Source organism: Mesoplodon mirus, assembly GCF_964341445.2.
Source record: "Mesoplodon mirus genome assembly, chromosome: 11".
In the NCBI taxonomy this organism is placed as follows: domain Eukaryota; kingdom Metazoa; phylum Chordata; class Mammalia; order Artiodactyla; family Ziphiidae; genus Mesoplodon; species Mesoplodon mirus.
In genome coordinates this window covers 20,211,609-20,226,078 of record NC_138987.1, presented here as the reverse complement: position 1 = coordinate 20,226,078, position 14,470 = coordinate 20,211,609, and the positions used below count along the sequence as shown (strand labels likewise).

At 41.7% G+C, this 14,470-nt stretch overlaps 2 protein-coding genes across 9 annotated transcripts in view; one reads left to right on the top strand and one right to left on the bottom strand.

Annotated features, from left to right (window-relative positions):
- The window catches only part of VEZT (vezatin, adherens junctions transmembrane protein), a gene marked incomplete at its 3' end in the record, with an annotated part of 74,492 nt that extends 70,490 nt beyond the window's left edge, over window positions 1-4,002 (bottom strand). For 4 of the 5 annotated variants that reach the window (XM_082634683.1, XM_082634679.1, XM_082634680.1 and 1 more), the window contains exon 1: window positions 3,881-4,002. In XM_082634683.1, coding sequence (XP_082490809.1) covers window positions 3,881-3,979 — 99 coding nt within the window. In that variant the 5' untranslated portion in view covers window positions 3,980-4,002. The remainder of the gene's footprint in view (window positions 1-3,880) is intronic. The other variant, XM_082634684.1, reaches the window with a different exon arrangement.
- A 523-nt stretch (window positions 4,003-4,525) lies between these two features.
- The window catches only part of FGD6 (FYVE, RhoGEF and PH domain containing 6), a 109,691-nt gene continuing 99,746 nt past the window's right edge, over window positions 4,526-14,470 (top strand). For all 4 annotated transcript variants that reach the window (XM_082635871.1, XM_082635873.1, XM_082635872.1 and 1 more), the window contains exons 1-2: window positions 4,526-4,551; window positions 10,880-13,304. In XM_082635871.1, the coding sequence (XP_082491997.1) occupies window positions 4,536-4,551; window positions 10,880-13,304 (2,441 nt within the window). In that variant the 5' untranslated portion in view covers window positions 4,526-4,535. The remainder of the gene's footprint in view (window positions 4,552-10,879; window positions 13,305-14,470) is intronic.

Below are 14,470 nucleotides of genomic sequence, written 5' to 3'. Positions count from 1 at the left end.
TGGTTAAGAATCTGCCTGCCAATGCAGGAGACACGGGTTCAAGCCCTGGTCTGGGAAGATCCCACATGCCTCGGAGCAACGAAGCCCATGTGCCACAACTACTGAGCCTGCGCTCTAGAGCCCGCAAGCCACAACTACTGAGCCCATGTGCCACAGCTACTGAAGCCCACGCGCGCAGAGCCCATGCTCCACAACAAGAGAAGCCACCACAGTGAGAAGCCCGCACACCGCAACGAAGAGTTGCCCCCGCTCGCCACAACTACAGAAAGCTGGCGCACAGCAACGAAGACCCGACACAGCCAAAATTAAATAAATTTATAAATAAATAAATAAAGTTGTTTCCTGAAGATGGAAATTCCTTCTTAAAAAAAAAAAAAAAAGAAAATGCCAGGTTAACTAGACATCCATGTGGGAAAAAAACATATGTTGACCTTTACTTGATACCATACAAAAATCAGTTCCAGACGGATAGCAGATCTAGAAGCAAAAGGTAAAATAAAGCTTTTAGAGAAAATAATCTTTGTCACCTTAGAGCAGCAAATATTTCTTTAAAGGCACTAACCATAAAAGAAAATGGTTTACTTGGATTATGATAAAGTTAAGAGCTTCTGTTCATTGAAAGACACTATTAAGAGAGTGCCATACACCTCCTGAGATATTTGAGGTACACAGATCCAACAAAGGACTTATATCCAGTATATGTAAAGAACTCCTTCAAATCAGTAACAAGAAGAGATAATCCAAAAGGAAAATATGCAACAAACTTGAATTGACTTCACTGAAGTGGATACAAAACTGGTCCTTAAATATATAAAAAGACTCCACCTTTCCTTATCAGAGAAATGCAAATTAAAGCCAAGAGGAGATACCAGTACACACCTACCAGAATGGTAAAAAGAGAAACTGAAATTAGCAAGTGTTGGTGAGGCTGTAGAGCAACTGAACCTCTCCTGTACTGCTGGTAGGAGTATAAATTGGTACAACCACTTTGGAATAATGTTTGGCAATATCTACACAGGTGAATGTATATATTTCCTATGACTTAGCAATTCCACGTCTAAGTATATACTCAACAGAAATATGTTCAATAAGACATATATACTAAAAGGTTCACACTAGCACTGTTCATAATAGTCTCAAACTGGAAATCACCCAAAGACCATTAATAGTAGAGCGGATTTAAAAATGGCCATGCACTCACATGGAATACTACAGAGAAATAAAAAATGCTCACATGACCATATGGATGAATCTAACAAACAAAACCAGAGAGCAAAAAGTCAGAGCAAAAAGAGCATACACAAATGGAATTGCCCAGTGTGTAAACTATAAAAATAGACAAAAGGAATCTAAGTTAGTTATTACAAGTCTGAACTGTGGTTATCTTTGGGGTGGGGAGAGTGACTGAACGGGAGTAAAAGGGAGTTTCTGGTGTGCTGGTTGACGTTCAGTTTCTTAACATGTGTACTGGTTACATGGATGTATTCAACATGTGAAAATTCATCAATCTGCACATTTATGATTTGTGCACTTTTCTTACAAATATCATGCTGCGATAAAAATTAATGTATGTGACAAAAAGCAAACAAATTAAACTACAAACTAAAAAAAATTTCTAGAAGTATGGTAAGGTTAAGTAACATATGAAAAACGTATGCAAGGGACTTCCCTGGCAGTCCAGTGGTTGAGACTTCACCTTCCAATGCAGGGGGTGCAGTTTCTATCCCTGATCAGGGAGCTAAGATCCCACATGCCTCACAGCCAGAAAACCAAAACATAAAACAGAAGCAATGTTGCAACAAATTCAATAAAGACTTTACACCGGGTTCACATCAACAAACAAACAAACAAACAAAGAAAAGTAAAACGTATGCAAGTCGTAAGAAGCTAACATCCAATAGTAAAATGAGCAAAAAATACAAAAAAATGCTCAAGAAATAAAAATGTTTCCAGTAAATGCACAAAATGTAAATTATAACAACAGAATGCTATTTTTCCTATAAAATTAACAAAGATTAAAGGAAACTAATAAGGTTGTTGCTGAGGATTTGGTGAAAATACTCCTAACAGAAACTTGAATAGGTATAACCTTTCTGCATAAGTCTTAAAAAATGTTCATATCCTTTGACCCACTAGTTTCCCTTCTAGAAATTACTCTAAGGAAAAATCAGAGATGCAGTAAAAGATGGACGTATGTCAGTGCTGATTACAATTGTATTTTGAAACAATATAACTATCCAAGAATGGGGAAATAGTTATATTATGATACACATACATGATTGGATATTATGTTATTGTTTTCAAAGAGTAATGAATAGGAAAAGACTCACTGAAAAATACATATAAAATTCTATGTGATATTTTTTGTGCTTAAAAAATATCAAACATACATTTGAGTAGGAAAAAAGTCTGTAAGAACATATACTATAATGTTAATAGTGGCCATGTGTGGGTGGTAGGAAAATGAGTGATTTTAATTTTGTGGCTTGTTTTCTACAATGAAATGTTCTTTGAGCATGTATTACTATTATACTCAGATATCTAAGAATAGGGTAAAAAAGTATCCACCCAGTTCCCTCTCTCTAGCAATCTAAGCAACATAGATTTTTGTCTCTTCTTCATCTCCCACATTCAATCTTGTAACTATTTCCTTGATTTTACCTTAGAAGTATCTGTCCAAGCCATTATTCAATTATTTCTTCCCTCTATTCCAGAACTCAGGCGCTTGCCTTCCCTACTGACATCCTCAAATCCAGGCACTTCCTTTTGGTAAAAGAGCCCTATCTTCCACTACTTCTTCACTCCAGCCCCATCAAACCACTTTATATAGCGACACTCCACACTCAAGTCCCTGAAAAATCTACACCAGGTACTTTCACACCTCCCAACCTTGACATACTCTGTTCTCTTTCCTTATAATGCATTTTCTCCCTTCCATCTCTCTAAACATATTCACAATTCAAGATCCACCTCCAATATCCATTTACTGGGTGTAGTGTCTCCGAGGCCACAAGAACAGACGGCGGTTTCCAAATCAATCCTCCAATGACAGTTTGTATATATTTCAACATTTACCATTCTGTACTATTTATTGCGTAGCTCTCTGATGGTATGGAATGAGCCGTTTCTTTTCTTAAATGTCTTAAAATCTTGTCGGATGAATGGATTTTAGTAAAGTATACATACATGCCTTATACAGGGGTGTGACTTTTCACCTGTGTCTGATAGACAAATGGCAACAAAAACACTAGACTGTTTTTTTGTTTGTTTTTGTTTTCATTCAAGATGGCAGAGAACGTCTTAAAATAGTCCCACACAAAAGCACTAACACCCGAGCCTCGAATCAGAAGAACTAGCTACACCTAGCGCAACAGCAAAGGACAAAAGAATTAGACGCTGAGATGCCCCGGCCCAAATCACCCACAGTAGGTCCCACATACAGATCTTAAACCACGGTATAAGAAAACAAAAACAAAACCAAAAACTAGCACCTGCTGCCTCCATTCCGAGGGCCACGCCTCGACCGCGAACTGTGACCTGGGGCATTTCTGGATACTGACCCGAACAAATCGAGGACGAAAAAGGGGGAAGCTAAATCGTACGGGTGAGTAGGAACAAGCAGGGCTCTAGTCCACCGGCCTGGCTGGGAATTCTGGGAGGGCCCGAGGCAGAGGCCAGGCGCGGCGAGACACCCTCAGGCTACACCTGTCAGGCTGCGTCCAACATTAGGCCCGGAAATTGCCGAGATTCGGTGACCGAGGCCGGCAGCAGCGACACCCGACTCCTCGCCCCGGGATCGGCCTCTCGCCCGGCCTCCTAGCCTTCTCCCTCGTCCTTCTCAAACAAAGGCAATTCACACGCACCGCCATTTTCCCCTTACCTCAAAAACCACCTCTTCGTCAAAATCCGGTGTCATCCTTCTCCGCCATGCCACCCGCCTCAGCACGATGGGAAATGAAGGCGGGAGAACCGGCTGCATGCGCCCAGGCGTCTGCTTCTGCAGGTCCCGTGAGTCCAGAAAACTACAATTCCCAGCATGCCTCACAGCTCACGCCCCCTTTTCAGGCCCGCTCATTGGCGCTGAGCTTGAACGTGTGGGCGGGAGGGGCGGGAACGGGCTGAAACTCGGGCTCCCTGATTGGAGGAGGCTGGGGCTTTTGTCCGCTTTTTACGGCCGCGACTAGCAGGGGGCGCCTGGAGCTCTGATTTTTTTTTTTGGAGCTGGAGAAGGGCGCGCGCCGGCGAAGCCGCGGTGAGCACTGCTCGTGTGCGCGCGTGGCCGTCTGCCGGGAGCTCGGCTGGGCGGCGCTCGTGCCCGCCCGCCCGTCGCTAGCGGCTCGCGCCCGGGAGCGCCGCCGGGTCCCCGGAGCCGGCTGCGTCCTTTGTGCGGCGCTGGGGTTGCGCCTCGGGGCCGCGGGACGGAATGTGGGCTCTGCCGGGGCTTTTCTTCTCTGCCCAAACTGTTGAAACAATGGACTGTAAGGGGAGCGGGGATTGAGGGGGGCGAGCGGGGAAGCGAGCTACACGGGGGAATCATGACTTCTGCAGCCGGTAAGTGACGGCGCTCGCGCTGCCGCTGGAAAGTTTGTAGCGAGCGCTGCAAGTCTTGGGCTCGGAGCAACTTTGTCCTCCGGGATGGGTTAGCGATATTCCCTCTACCTTTCCTCAGGACTGTGCGGAGGAGACGGTGTTTGCTGCCGGATTTTTTCGTCCCTTCGTGCCAAGAGGGGCTCTTTGGAAATAGTGTGTCTCTTGGGACCTCCTTTTAAAAGAAGACCGTGTTGGGGGCTCTTAGCGCCAGGTGAAACGGGAAATGTAAAGAGGGCGTTTACTTTTCTCTCCTAAAATTTGAGCGACTTTGCCTTTGCGTATGAAAATAGTTTAGATTCCCATGTTAAGAAATCAGTTATTCTAGGAAAGGGCAGTGTTCCCGGAGTGTTGAACTCGGCGACTAGGCTGAGTGGCTTTAACCCCTAATGTCGACTGGAAACCCTGACCCTTATTAAGTAAAGAGGTTTAGACATTTTTACTCCTGTTTTGCTGGTTTTCCCCAGGTTACCTGAGGAGCAGGAGTTGAATTGCCGATGCCAAGGTTTTGGTTCATCTTCATCCAATTTTTTATGGATTTTCCCCCCTATTTCTACCTGGTTAGTGTAGACAAAGCCTTATTTTTTGTCTGCCTCCTGTCGCCGTTTCCCTTTATCCAAATGGCAAAGCCTGTTGTATTACCTTTGTGTAGACTTTGAAGAATTCTGGACGTTGTATTTCTAAACATTCCGAAGGAACAGTTCCTATTTTCCAAAATAATTACTAAAGTGGTGTTAAATTCACTGATAAGAACATAGGTTAATTTTAAAGCCAGAACTTAATAATGTATTCAGTATTAAGGAACATTTTTGACCACGTTGTAATAAATAAACTTTCATTAGACATTTTATAGTAAAATAGTGTAAAGCTTCACCACAGTTACTTCTAGAGCCAGCATGTAAGTATCAGATTAAATTTTCTTAGCTTTTCTTGGCATTTATTTTAAATTCCTGCATCTTGTAACTGTCAAACAGCACTCTAAATATTCTGGTTTGTATTCTTTCTAAAGCCTAGATATATTGGAGGTTGTACGGCTAGGTGTAATCAGATTACAACTAACGAGGCAAGAAGTTTAGCCAATAGGAATAAGAAAGCAAGGGATGAAGTGTTCCCATAATAGTATTCCTGAGGAAGATGTTGTGGATCTTTCCTTTTTGATGCTCTATGTGTGTACAGGAGATATGTCATCGTGTACTGAGAATTATGTTATTTATAAACTCTCTTTTCCTTACCAAAAGGAGGCTTTCTACTTACTTGAGGTGAATTATTTTCATCCTAAATTTCTGTGCCTCACTTTAAGTTTTACTAAGGAACAAGTCTAATTTAATTTCAATTTAAAGTGGTTGGAGATTTTAAAATCCTTCCAGCCAACTTTAACTCTCCCCTCCAGTGTCAAACACATTTAAAATTCATACCTTATATGTATCAGTTTTCAGTTCCAGTCCTAACAGTTTATAATGAACCCATACAGAAGCATTTAATTCTACATTTAAATATGTAAACCGGATCTAGGTCTCAGTCTGGAATTTTATTATTCTTTCATTTGAATGACCCTCGAATAATGCAAACTATTTTTATATTTTATCAACTTTATAATTAAAGAAGTCCACAGACATTTTTGTGGTGTTTAAAAGAGGGACACTTCCTGTGTTTAGCTGAGTTAGTTGGTTTTTAGCACGGCTTGCTGAGAAGCATTAACTACTTTTTTATTCGCCCATCTGTTAAGATTTATTATTTCTTCTCATGTCTAAATGGAGAATATGGAAAAGAACTGGGGTTTTATTTGCATCCTATTCTTATAAAATTATGTGTTCATCATTCTTACAAGCTGTTTATGATGCTTTTTGGAACAGTATTCAGAATTCATTAAAACTTTAGGAATGTTATTTGAAGTTGGGGGAGGGGATGTTTGTTTACACTGACTCTAATCTGTGGTATTTGGGATGGTTGGCTTAATTTAAGGCAATAAGAAAAATGTAGAACATCTAAGTTATATGTATCCTGAAGAAGAGCTTGCTTTGTTTTTCTGTGTCTATGAAAGAGTAGGCCCACAACAGAGATTTTAGAATTATTCTAATCAGTATATGAAAAAAGGAGAGATAATTATAGAAATATATTTCATATATTTTTGAACACGTACAGGTCTCGGTGTATATGTGCTGTGCTTTGCTTTTTGGCTGGTCCAATAGCTAAGAAAGTGTTGCACGTGGACTGCCGCCATCTGTGTGTAACAGATGATGAGTGTGTTTGTAATTGTTAGTAAAATGGTACTAGTGCTTTACTTTCTTACCTTATTTTTCCCGGGAGCCAAACAGCTGTGTAAATAAAAGATTTGCTGCTATGCTCTAAAAAGCTTTGGGTCTGACTGTTGATACAGTATTAAGATCCAAAGGTGCTGGATCCATTTCCAAACATTGTGCACTTATTTCAAGAGTTTGACATTAGAGCAGACCGTAATATAAAGGCTTGTTATTTTTTGAGCTGTGTTTCTTTCAAAATAGAGCCACTAAAAAATAAATAAATAATTTAAAAATAAAAAAATAATAATAATGAAGGACTTCAAATATTGCTATTCTATGACTTAGTTGAATACTTGTTCCTACTAATAATTAAGAACTTAGGGACTTCCCTGGTGGCACAGTGGTTAAGAATCCATCCACCTGCCAATGCAGGGGACACGGGTTCAAGCCCTGGTCTGGGAAGATCCCACATGCTGTGGAGCAACTAAGCCCGTGCACCACAACTACTGAGCCTGCACTCTAGGGCCCACAAGCCACAACTACTGAGCCCTCGTGCCACAGCTACTGAAGCCCGCGCACCTAGAGCCCGTGCTCCACAACAAGAGAAGTCACTGCAATGAGAAGCCCGTGCACCACTAAGAAGAGTAACCCCCACTCGCTGCAACTAGAGAAAACCTGTGCGCAGCAACGAAGACCCAACGCAGCCATAAATAAATAAAATAAATTTAAAAAAAGAAGAACTTATTCAGTAATCCTACTGAAGTTGATTCCTGCTACCTTTTCAAAATATTCTACATTTAAGTGGATATTGATTTCTTTTTAAAGAAATATCTTGTTATTGAGACATAGTAAAGACTATGCGTATGTGGCAGCTCTGACTGTTCCCAGGCCCTGTGTTTAGCATTGGGGATACAGCAAAGAGACAAAGTACCTGCCCTCCTGGAGCTTGCCTTCTAGTGGTGAAGACAGAGGGAGGTACACCGAAGAAAAATCACACAGGGCAAAGCGGCTAGAGAATCTAAGGGTTCTCCTGAAGCAGATATCTCCTGAAGTTATCATCTCAGAATCATTTAGGCTTTAGAGATCTGTTCAGCTCCCTCATTTGCAAGTAAGGAAACTGAGGCAACCAATTCTCCACAGAGGCACACCCAGTTATGTTATTAGCCTCCTCCAATACACGGTTAGCTAAGCCAAAGCTCGCAGTACTTTATTTAATTCAGTGAGTATGTGTTGAGGCAGTTAGGTACATAATGCTGCGCTATATCTGTTGGTAATCGACCATAATTCATATAGTTAATTGAATTTCTAGGACACTAAGAACAGAGATTTATGAAAAATGATTGAACTAAAATAGCAAAAATTGGTTGGGTAAATGACCCTGAAGCTTCTGAAAAGGCTCTAAGATTCAGAAAGTAAAAGATTAATGAGACAGGGGGGTTTTTTGTTTGTTTTTTTTTAGTTGTGGTAAAATACACCTAACATAAATTTACCATCTATACTTTTTTTTTTTTATTTTATTTTTTAATTTATTTTGGCTGTGTTGGGTCTTCGTTTCCGTGCGAGGGCTTTCTCTAGTTGCGGCGAGCGGGGGCCACTTTTCATCGCGGTGCGCGGGCCTCTCAGTGTCGCGGCCTCTCGTTGCGGAGCACAGGCTCCAGACGCGCAGGCTCAGTAGTTGTGGCTCACGGGCCCAGTTGCTCCGCGGCTTGTGAAATCTTCCCAGACCAGGGCTTGAACCTGCGTCCCCTGCATTGGCAGGCAGACTCCCAACCACTGCGCCACCAGGGAAGCCCCTGTCTGTACTGTTTTTAAGTGTACAGTTCAGTAGTGTTAAGTACGCTGTGCAGCCAATCTCCAGAACTCTTTCCATGTTACAGAGCTGAATTCTTTTTTTTTTTTAATTCCTTCAAAATGCCCAGAGGTAGGATGTTTTCAGAATGCTTACAGAAATGAAATCAATGTGATGGTCTGTCTGTTTTCCTTATCTTGAGTAAGATGGGAGGTAAGAGGCCTAGGGCATTCATACTTTCTCTTAAGACTTGACTTTAGGGTTTTTTTTGTTTGTTTGTTCGTTTGTTTTTTTGCTGTATGCGGGCCTCTCACTGTTGTGGCCTCTCCCGTTGCGGAGCACAGGCTCCGGACGCGTAGGCTCAGCGGCCATGGCTCACGGGCCCAGCCACTCCGCGGCACGTGGGATCTTCCCAGACCAGGGCACGAACCTGTGTCCCCTGAATCGGCAGGCGGACTCCCAACCACTGCGCCACCAGGGAAGTCCCAAGACTTGGCTTTATATGTCAGGAGTTTAATAGACCATTACACCAAGCTTTATCATTAGGCTTTGAATGGTTTAAAATTTTTTTCTACCTAAGAAAACAATAATGACATGCTTATTGAACACAACTGAAATTGCATGGTGTTGGGAATTTGTAGTGTCATTTTGGAAATACTTCATATCTTTTTTATTATAACATTATCCTGAGGAATTGAATGAGAAGGCATCTGTCGTCAGGTGATCTTGGTTGAACAGAGTATTAGGGGTTTGAGAAATTCTTCCTTGGTGGGTAAAAGGAAGTGGAGCACCCTACTTTTTTTTTTTCCTCCTACTCATGTCCCTGTCATATCGTCCCGGGTTGGAGTGTTGTGACTAATTTCCTTTGTTGAAAAGAAACTCCTCACCAAGTGAAGAATCGAAACCTCTGTGTATTCAAGTACTTAAACAATGTCCAGCAGATGATATTTTGAAAGGTTTATGTTTATGTTTTTCACTAACTAAGTTTTCATTAAGCGTTAGATCCTGTTGGAGGAACAAACATAAGTATAAGAAGTATAAGATAAAATACATTTTACCTTGTCTTGGGAAATAGGACGGGGTGATAAGTGATAGTATAGGTAGAAAAACATAAAAGAACGTTAAAAAATGAGGATGTTCAGAATCTGTGTAACTTCATTTTACAGGTCTTTTGTGTGAAGCTTTTTTTTTTTTTTCTTGAGGTACACGGGCCTCTCACTGTTGTGGTCTCTCCCGTTGCGGAGCACAGGCTCCGGACGTGCAGGCTCAGCGGCCATGGCTCACGGGCCCAGCAGCTCCGCGGCATGTGGGATCTTCCCGGACCGGGGCACGAACCCGTGTCCCCTGCATCGGCAGGCGGACTCTCAACCACTGCGCCACCAGGGAAGCCCTGTGTGAAGCTTTTATTTAGGTTCCTGTAGGTTAGTAGCAGATCTTTGCAAATCTAGCACAGCGTAATAGGTGCTCATTGAGTCCTTTTTACATAATGCCAAGAAAGAATTGCTACAAATAGGAATTATGGTCATCTTTTAAATGCACTAGAATAGTGGTTATAAATGAAGGGTACACAGCATAATCACCTGGGATAGAGCGTAGGCATGTTACTCTTTAAAAATAAAGCTCAGTGAAGGATTATAGTGAAAATTCCCATTTGACAACCCCTGCACAGAAAAAATACCAACCTTATCAAGAACCTTAAATATTACAGTATCATTACTTTTCAGTTTGGAAATTTTCTGATTTCTGTATTCCTTTTTAGGTTATTTTGTGGTTCTAGTGAGATAGATCATTGATAAAGGACATTCACACAATTTTACTGTATGTCATTGACATAGAAGAATATATACTGCTTATTCACATGAGAAGCTTAAAGAGTTGCATCCTACATAAACCTTAGGCAGATTCAACTCTTAGCACTCAGCAAATGAACTGAAGTGCCTTCTCCTGCATATGGATCTCAAGCAGAAGCCAGTTACTGTATTTCATTTAGTGTTGCCTGAAGATATGGTAATCCATTCCAGAGTTAGAAGAAAAACTGTATTGGACTTATTAAGCAATGTACAATATATCCAAAGCTATGTGTACTGGAACTGAAGGGCAATTTAAGGAATTTTCAAGAGTAATAATAGACTCTGTATAATATAATATAAACTACCTAGTAAAATGCAAGTTCAGCATATTGTCAAAAGTAAAAATGTTATCAAATTTAATCATTTGTCTTGTGCTTTGGTTTTTTGGTTATCAGATTTTTTTTCCTTTCTAGAGATTAAGAAGCCACCAGTGGCCCCCAAGCCAAAGTTTGTGGTGGCAAATAATAAGCCAGCTCCACCTCCTGTTGCACCTAAACCTGAGATCGTGGTTTCTAATGTTCCACAGTCAACAAAGAAAACCAAACCAGCAATAGCTCCGAAACCAAAAGTGCTGAAGGCCTCATCCGTTCAAGACATCAGGCGGTCACCATCAAGGAAAATCATCGTGAACCTGGAAGAGCATAAACAGGAATCCCCTGAAAGCATTGACAACTCTAGCTGCAAAAACAGAGGGCATCAGAGCAGTGATTATATTTTACCAATGTGTTCCTGCCGTTCTGAGTGTAACCATAAACTTGGAAATAGAGAGAATTTGTGTGTCAAGCAGCTTGTCTTAGGGCCCCTGGAAATGCATGAAAATTTAGAAAATAATAAAATTGGTGAGTCCTCTTCAGCTATAAAAACTCAGCATAAATGTGATTCTAATGATGAAAAGGTCAAGAGCCAGAGTGAAGTAGTTTTAAAGGCAAGCATCCTGGAAGAGAAGCTCAAAGATGTTTTAACACAACGAACGTCACCTTTTATTTTTCCACAGAAGCACAGATTCACAGACAGTCCAGAAATGAGTGATGGCTGTAATTCCAACAGACAATTCAGAATTGAATTTGCAGATTTGTCACCGTCCCTGTCCAGCTTCGAAAAACTTTCTGATCATCACCATTGCCACCTACAACTTCCTAGTGATGAATTTCAAAATTTTGAAACTAGTCAGGGTGACAGTGAAAAAAGCAACACTTACTTTCATTCATCTGAACAAGAAGCTCTAGAAAATGATAAAAGGAGTACTTTTTTATCTTCAGAAGGAGATAGTAAGAAATCAGAAGTCAAAGACCTTGGTCCCTTGGAAATTCACTTAGTGCCATACACCCCCAAATTTCCAACTCCCAAGCCCAGAAAGACACGTGCTGCACACCTGTTACGCCAGAAACATATAGATACTCCTAGTGAAAGTAATGAAGAACCAGAGAACGCAGACAGTAGCTCTCCTTGTCTTTTTGAAGATAGTTTGAAAAACAGTAAAATCAGTGTTTTTCATCGGAATGTTTTGTGTAACCAGGAACAGGTGGACAAAGTGAAGTCAGGAAATAAAAGTGAATTGAATGTGGACTTCAACAGTGACAGACAAAACTTAATCAATTCACAAAAAGCTTTGTGTCCTGAAACATCTTCCTTTGAAAATATGGCATCTCCTTTAGAGACAGACTCTAATTTGAGTTCTGACAAGACAGGAGATGGTTCTAGTATGTCACCTGCTGTGGACAAAAGGACCAGTTTTATAAGATGTAGTACTCTCTCTATGAGCCTGCCCAAGCAACTCAAATTAACCTGCACCGAACATTTGCCTACTGCCTGTAACCCGGGAGTGTCTGCCCCTCAACTGCAAAAGGAATCTATGATAAAAGATGAAAGTTCCTCAAGAATTGTCCCCAAAAAACCTCAAAGACACAGCTTGCCTGCTGCAGGAGTGCTTAAAAAGGCTGCCTCAGAGGAGCTTGTGGAGAAAAGTTCTTACCCCTCAAACGAAGAAAAAAGTTCAGAGAAGGGTCTAGAAAGAAATCACCTTCAGCATTTATGTGCCCCAAACCGTGGTGTGTCGTCCTCCTTTGATATGCCTAAACGGGCTTCAGAGAAGCCAGTGTGGAAATTACCTCATCCTATTATACCCTTTTCAGGGAACCCAGAATCCTTAAAGTCTGTTACTATATCCTCAAACAGTGAACCTCCCACTGCCCTGACCAAGCCTAGAGCAAAATCGTTATCTGCTGTGGATGTAGAAAGGTGCACTAAGCCTTGCAAAGACTCTCAAAAGAAGACCTCTTTAAAGAAGTTGCTCAACATGAAGCTGTCCATCTGTTTCATGAAGAGTGACTTCCAGAAATTTTGGTCCAAGAGTAGCCAACTTGGAGACACAACCTCAGGCAGCCTTGCTGGTGGGGAGAGAAAAGGGAGTGAAAGTGATTGGCATGGCTTGTTGGTAGAAGAAAAGAGAAATAAACCCATTAAGGCATATTCGGCAGATAACTATAGCCTGGAATCCCAAAAGAAGAGGAAGAAGTCACGGGGCCAGACCAGTGCAGCTAGTGGACCAAGAGCTGAGTCTTTGGATGACCAAATGCTCTCCAGGGAGTCATCCTCTCAGGCACCTTACAAATCTGTTATAAGCGGCTGTGCGCCGGAGTATGAAAATATACGCCATTATGAGGAAATACCAGAGTATGAGAACTTGCCATTTATTATGACTGTGGGGAAGACTCCAGAGCTGGGATGGCAGAATTCCAGCAGCGTGGAGGACACTGATGCAAATGTGTATGAGGTAGAAGAGCCATATGAAGCTCCAGATGGCCAGCTGCCACTTGAACCCAGACATCAGCATTCCAGGTAACACTTAGGTGTCAGACAGACACTACCCTTTTGCTTGCATCACTGAAATTAACCTTCAGCAGCCCTGTGAGGTAGGTTATGATCTCATACGTGGGAAAAAAATCACTTCCTGAGGGAGTGGTTTAGTTAAGCGTATATTCAATTGTTTCCAAAGTGCAGTCTCTTTTTATCGTATAGTCGGGATGGGTGTTTGCAATGCAGCCTTTAAGTAGTTGACTTATTTTAGTAGCTGATTCAAAGAATTTGGACCAGTAGTAGTAGTCGTCATATAGGTACTACAAGGAACACCTAGAACAGAGACATCCCAGCTCCTCTAAAGCACCAACTTGGAAGTCATAGCAAGAACCTACGGGAGGAGATTGGCCAATTCAATGAGGTTTATTTGCTAGGTGTAAGAAATCTGTGAAGTTTTTGAAATCTGTGTTTACCTATGTTGCCCTTGTCAGGTAAAACTTCTAAATTTGCAAAATTCACTACTCTTCGAGGATTAGTTATTTACTTGTTGAAGGCTAATTAACAACTTCAGATGGACATAGGAAAAATGCAGGAGAAACATAATTACTGTCCTTTCTCACTTTTGTATGTGTGCTTCCTACCTCTGGTGTACCTACTTCATCTGTCTTAACTGAAACCTTGCACATTCTTGATGGTCCTGCTCAGCAACCCTTTGCATCATGAAGCTCCTACACTTACTTAGTGGCAAGTGTTTATTTCCTATTCTGACTTCCCAGTTATGCTGTGGTATCCTTTATCTCAGTCTGATTTATGGTAGAATTGTCTGATTGGTATTCGGTTTTAAGCTCCAAGAGCTCTGGTCATATCTTTTTGTCCTGCATAAGGCCAAGCAAGGGTCTTAGTAGGAATCAGTAGAGGTTGGTTGAGTATATGAGAGAATGAGTGAAAGAGAGGGAAAGGAGGTAACGGGGAGCAGCTTCCTTCTCTCTCCCTAGTCACAAAGGGAGCCTTGGCATTGTACTTAAAGTGTTTTGTGTTTAACACGAAGTACACAGACTTTTTTTTTTTTTTTTTTTTTTTTTTGGCGGTACACGGGCCTCTCACTGTTGTGGCCTCTCCCGTTGCGGAGCACAGGCTCCAGATGCGCAGGCTCAGCGGCCATGGCTCACGGGCCCAGCCGCTCCGTGGCATGTGGGATCTTCCCGGAC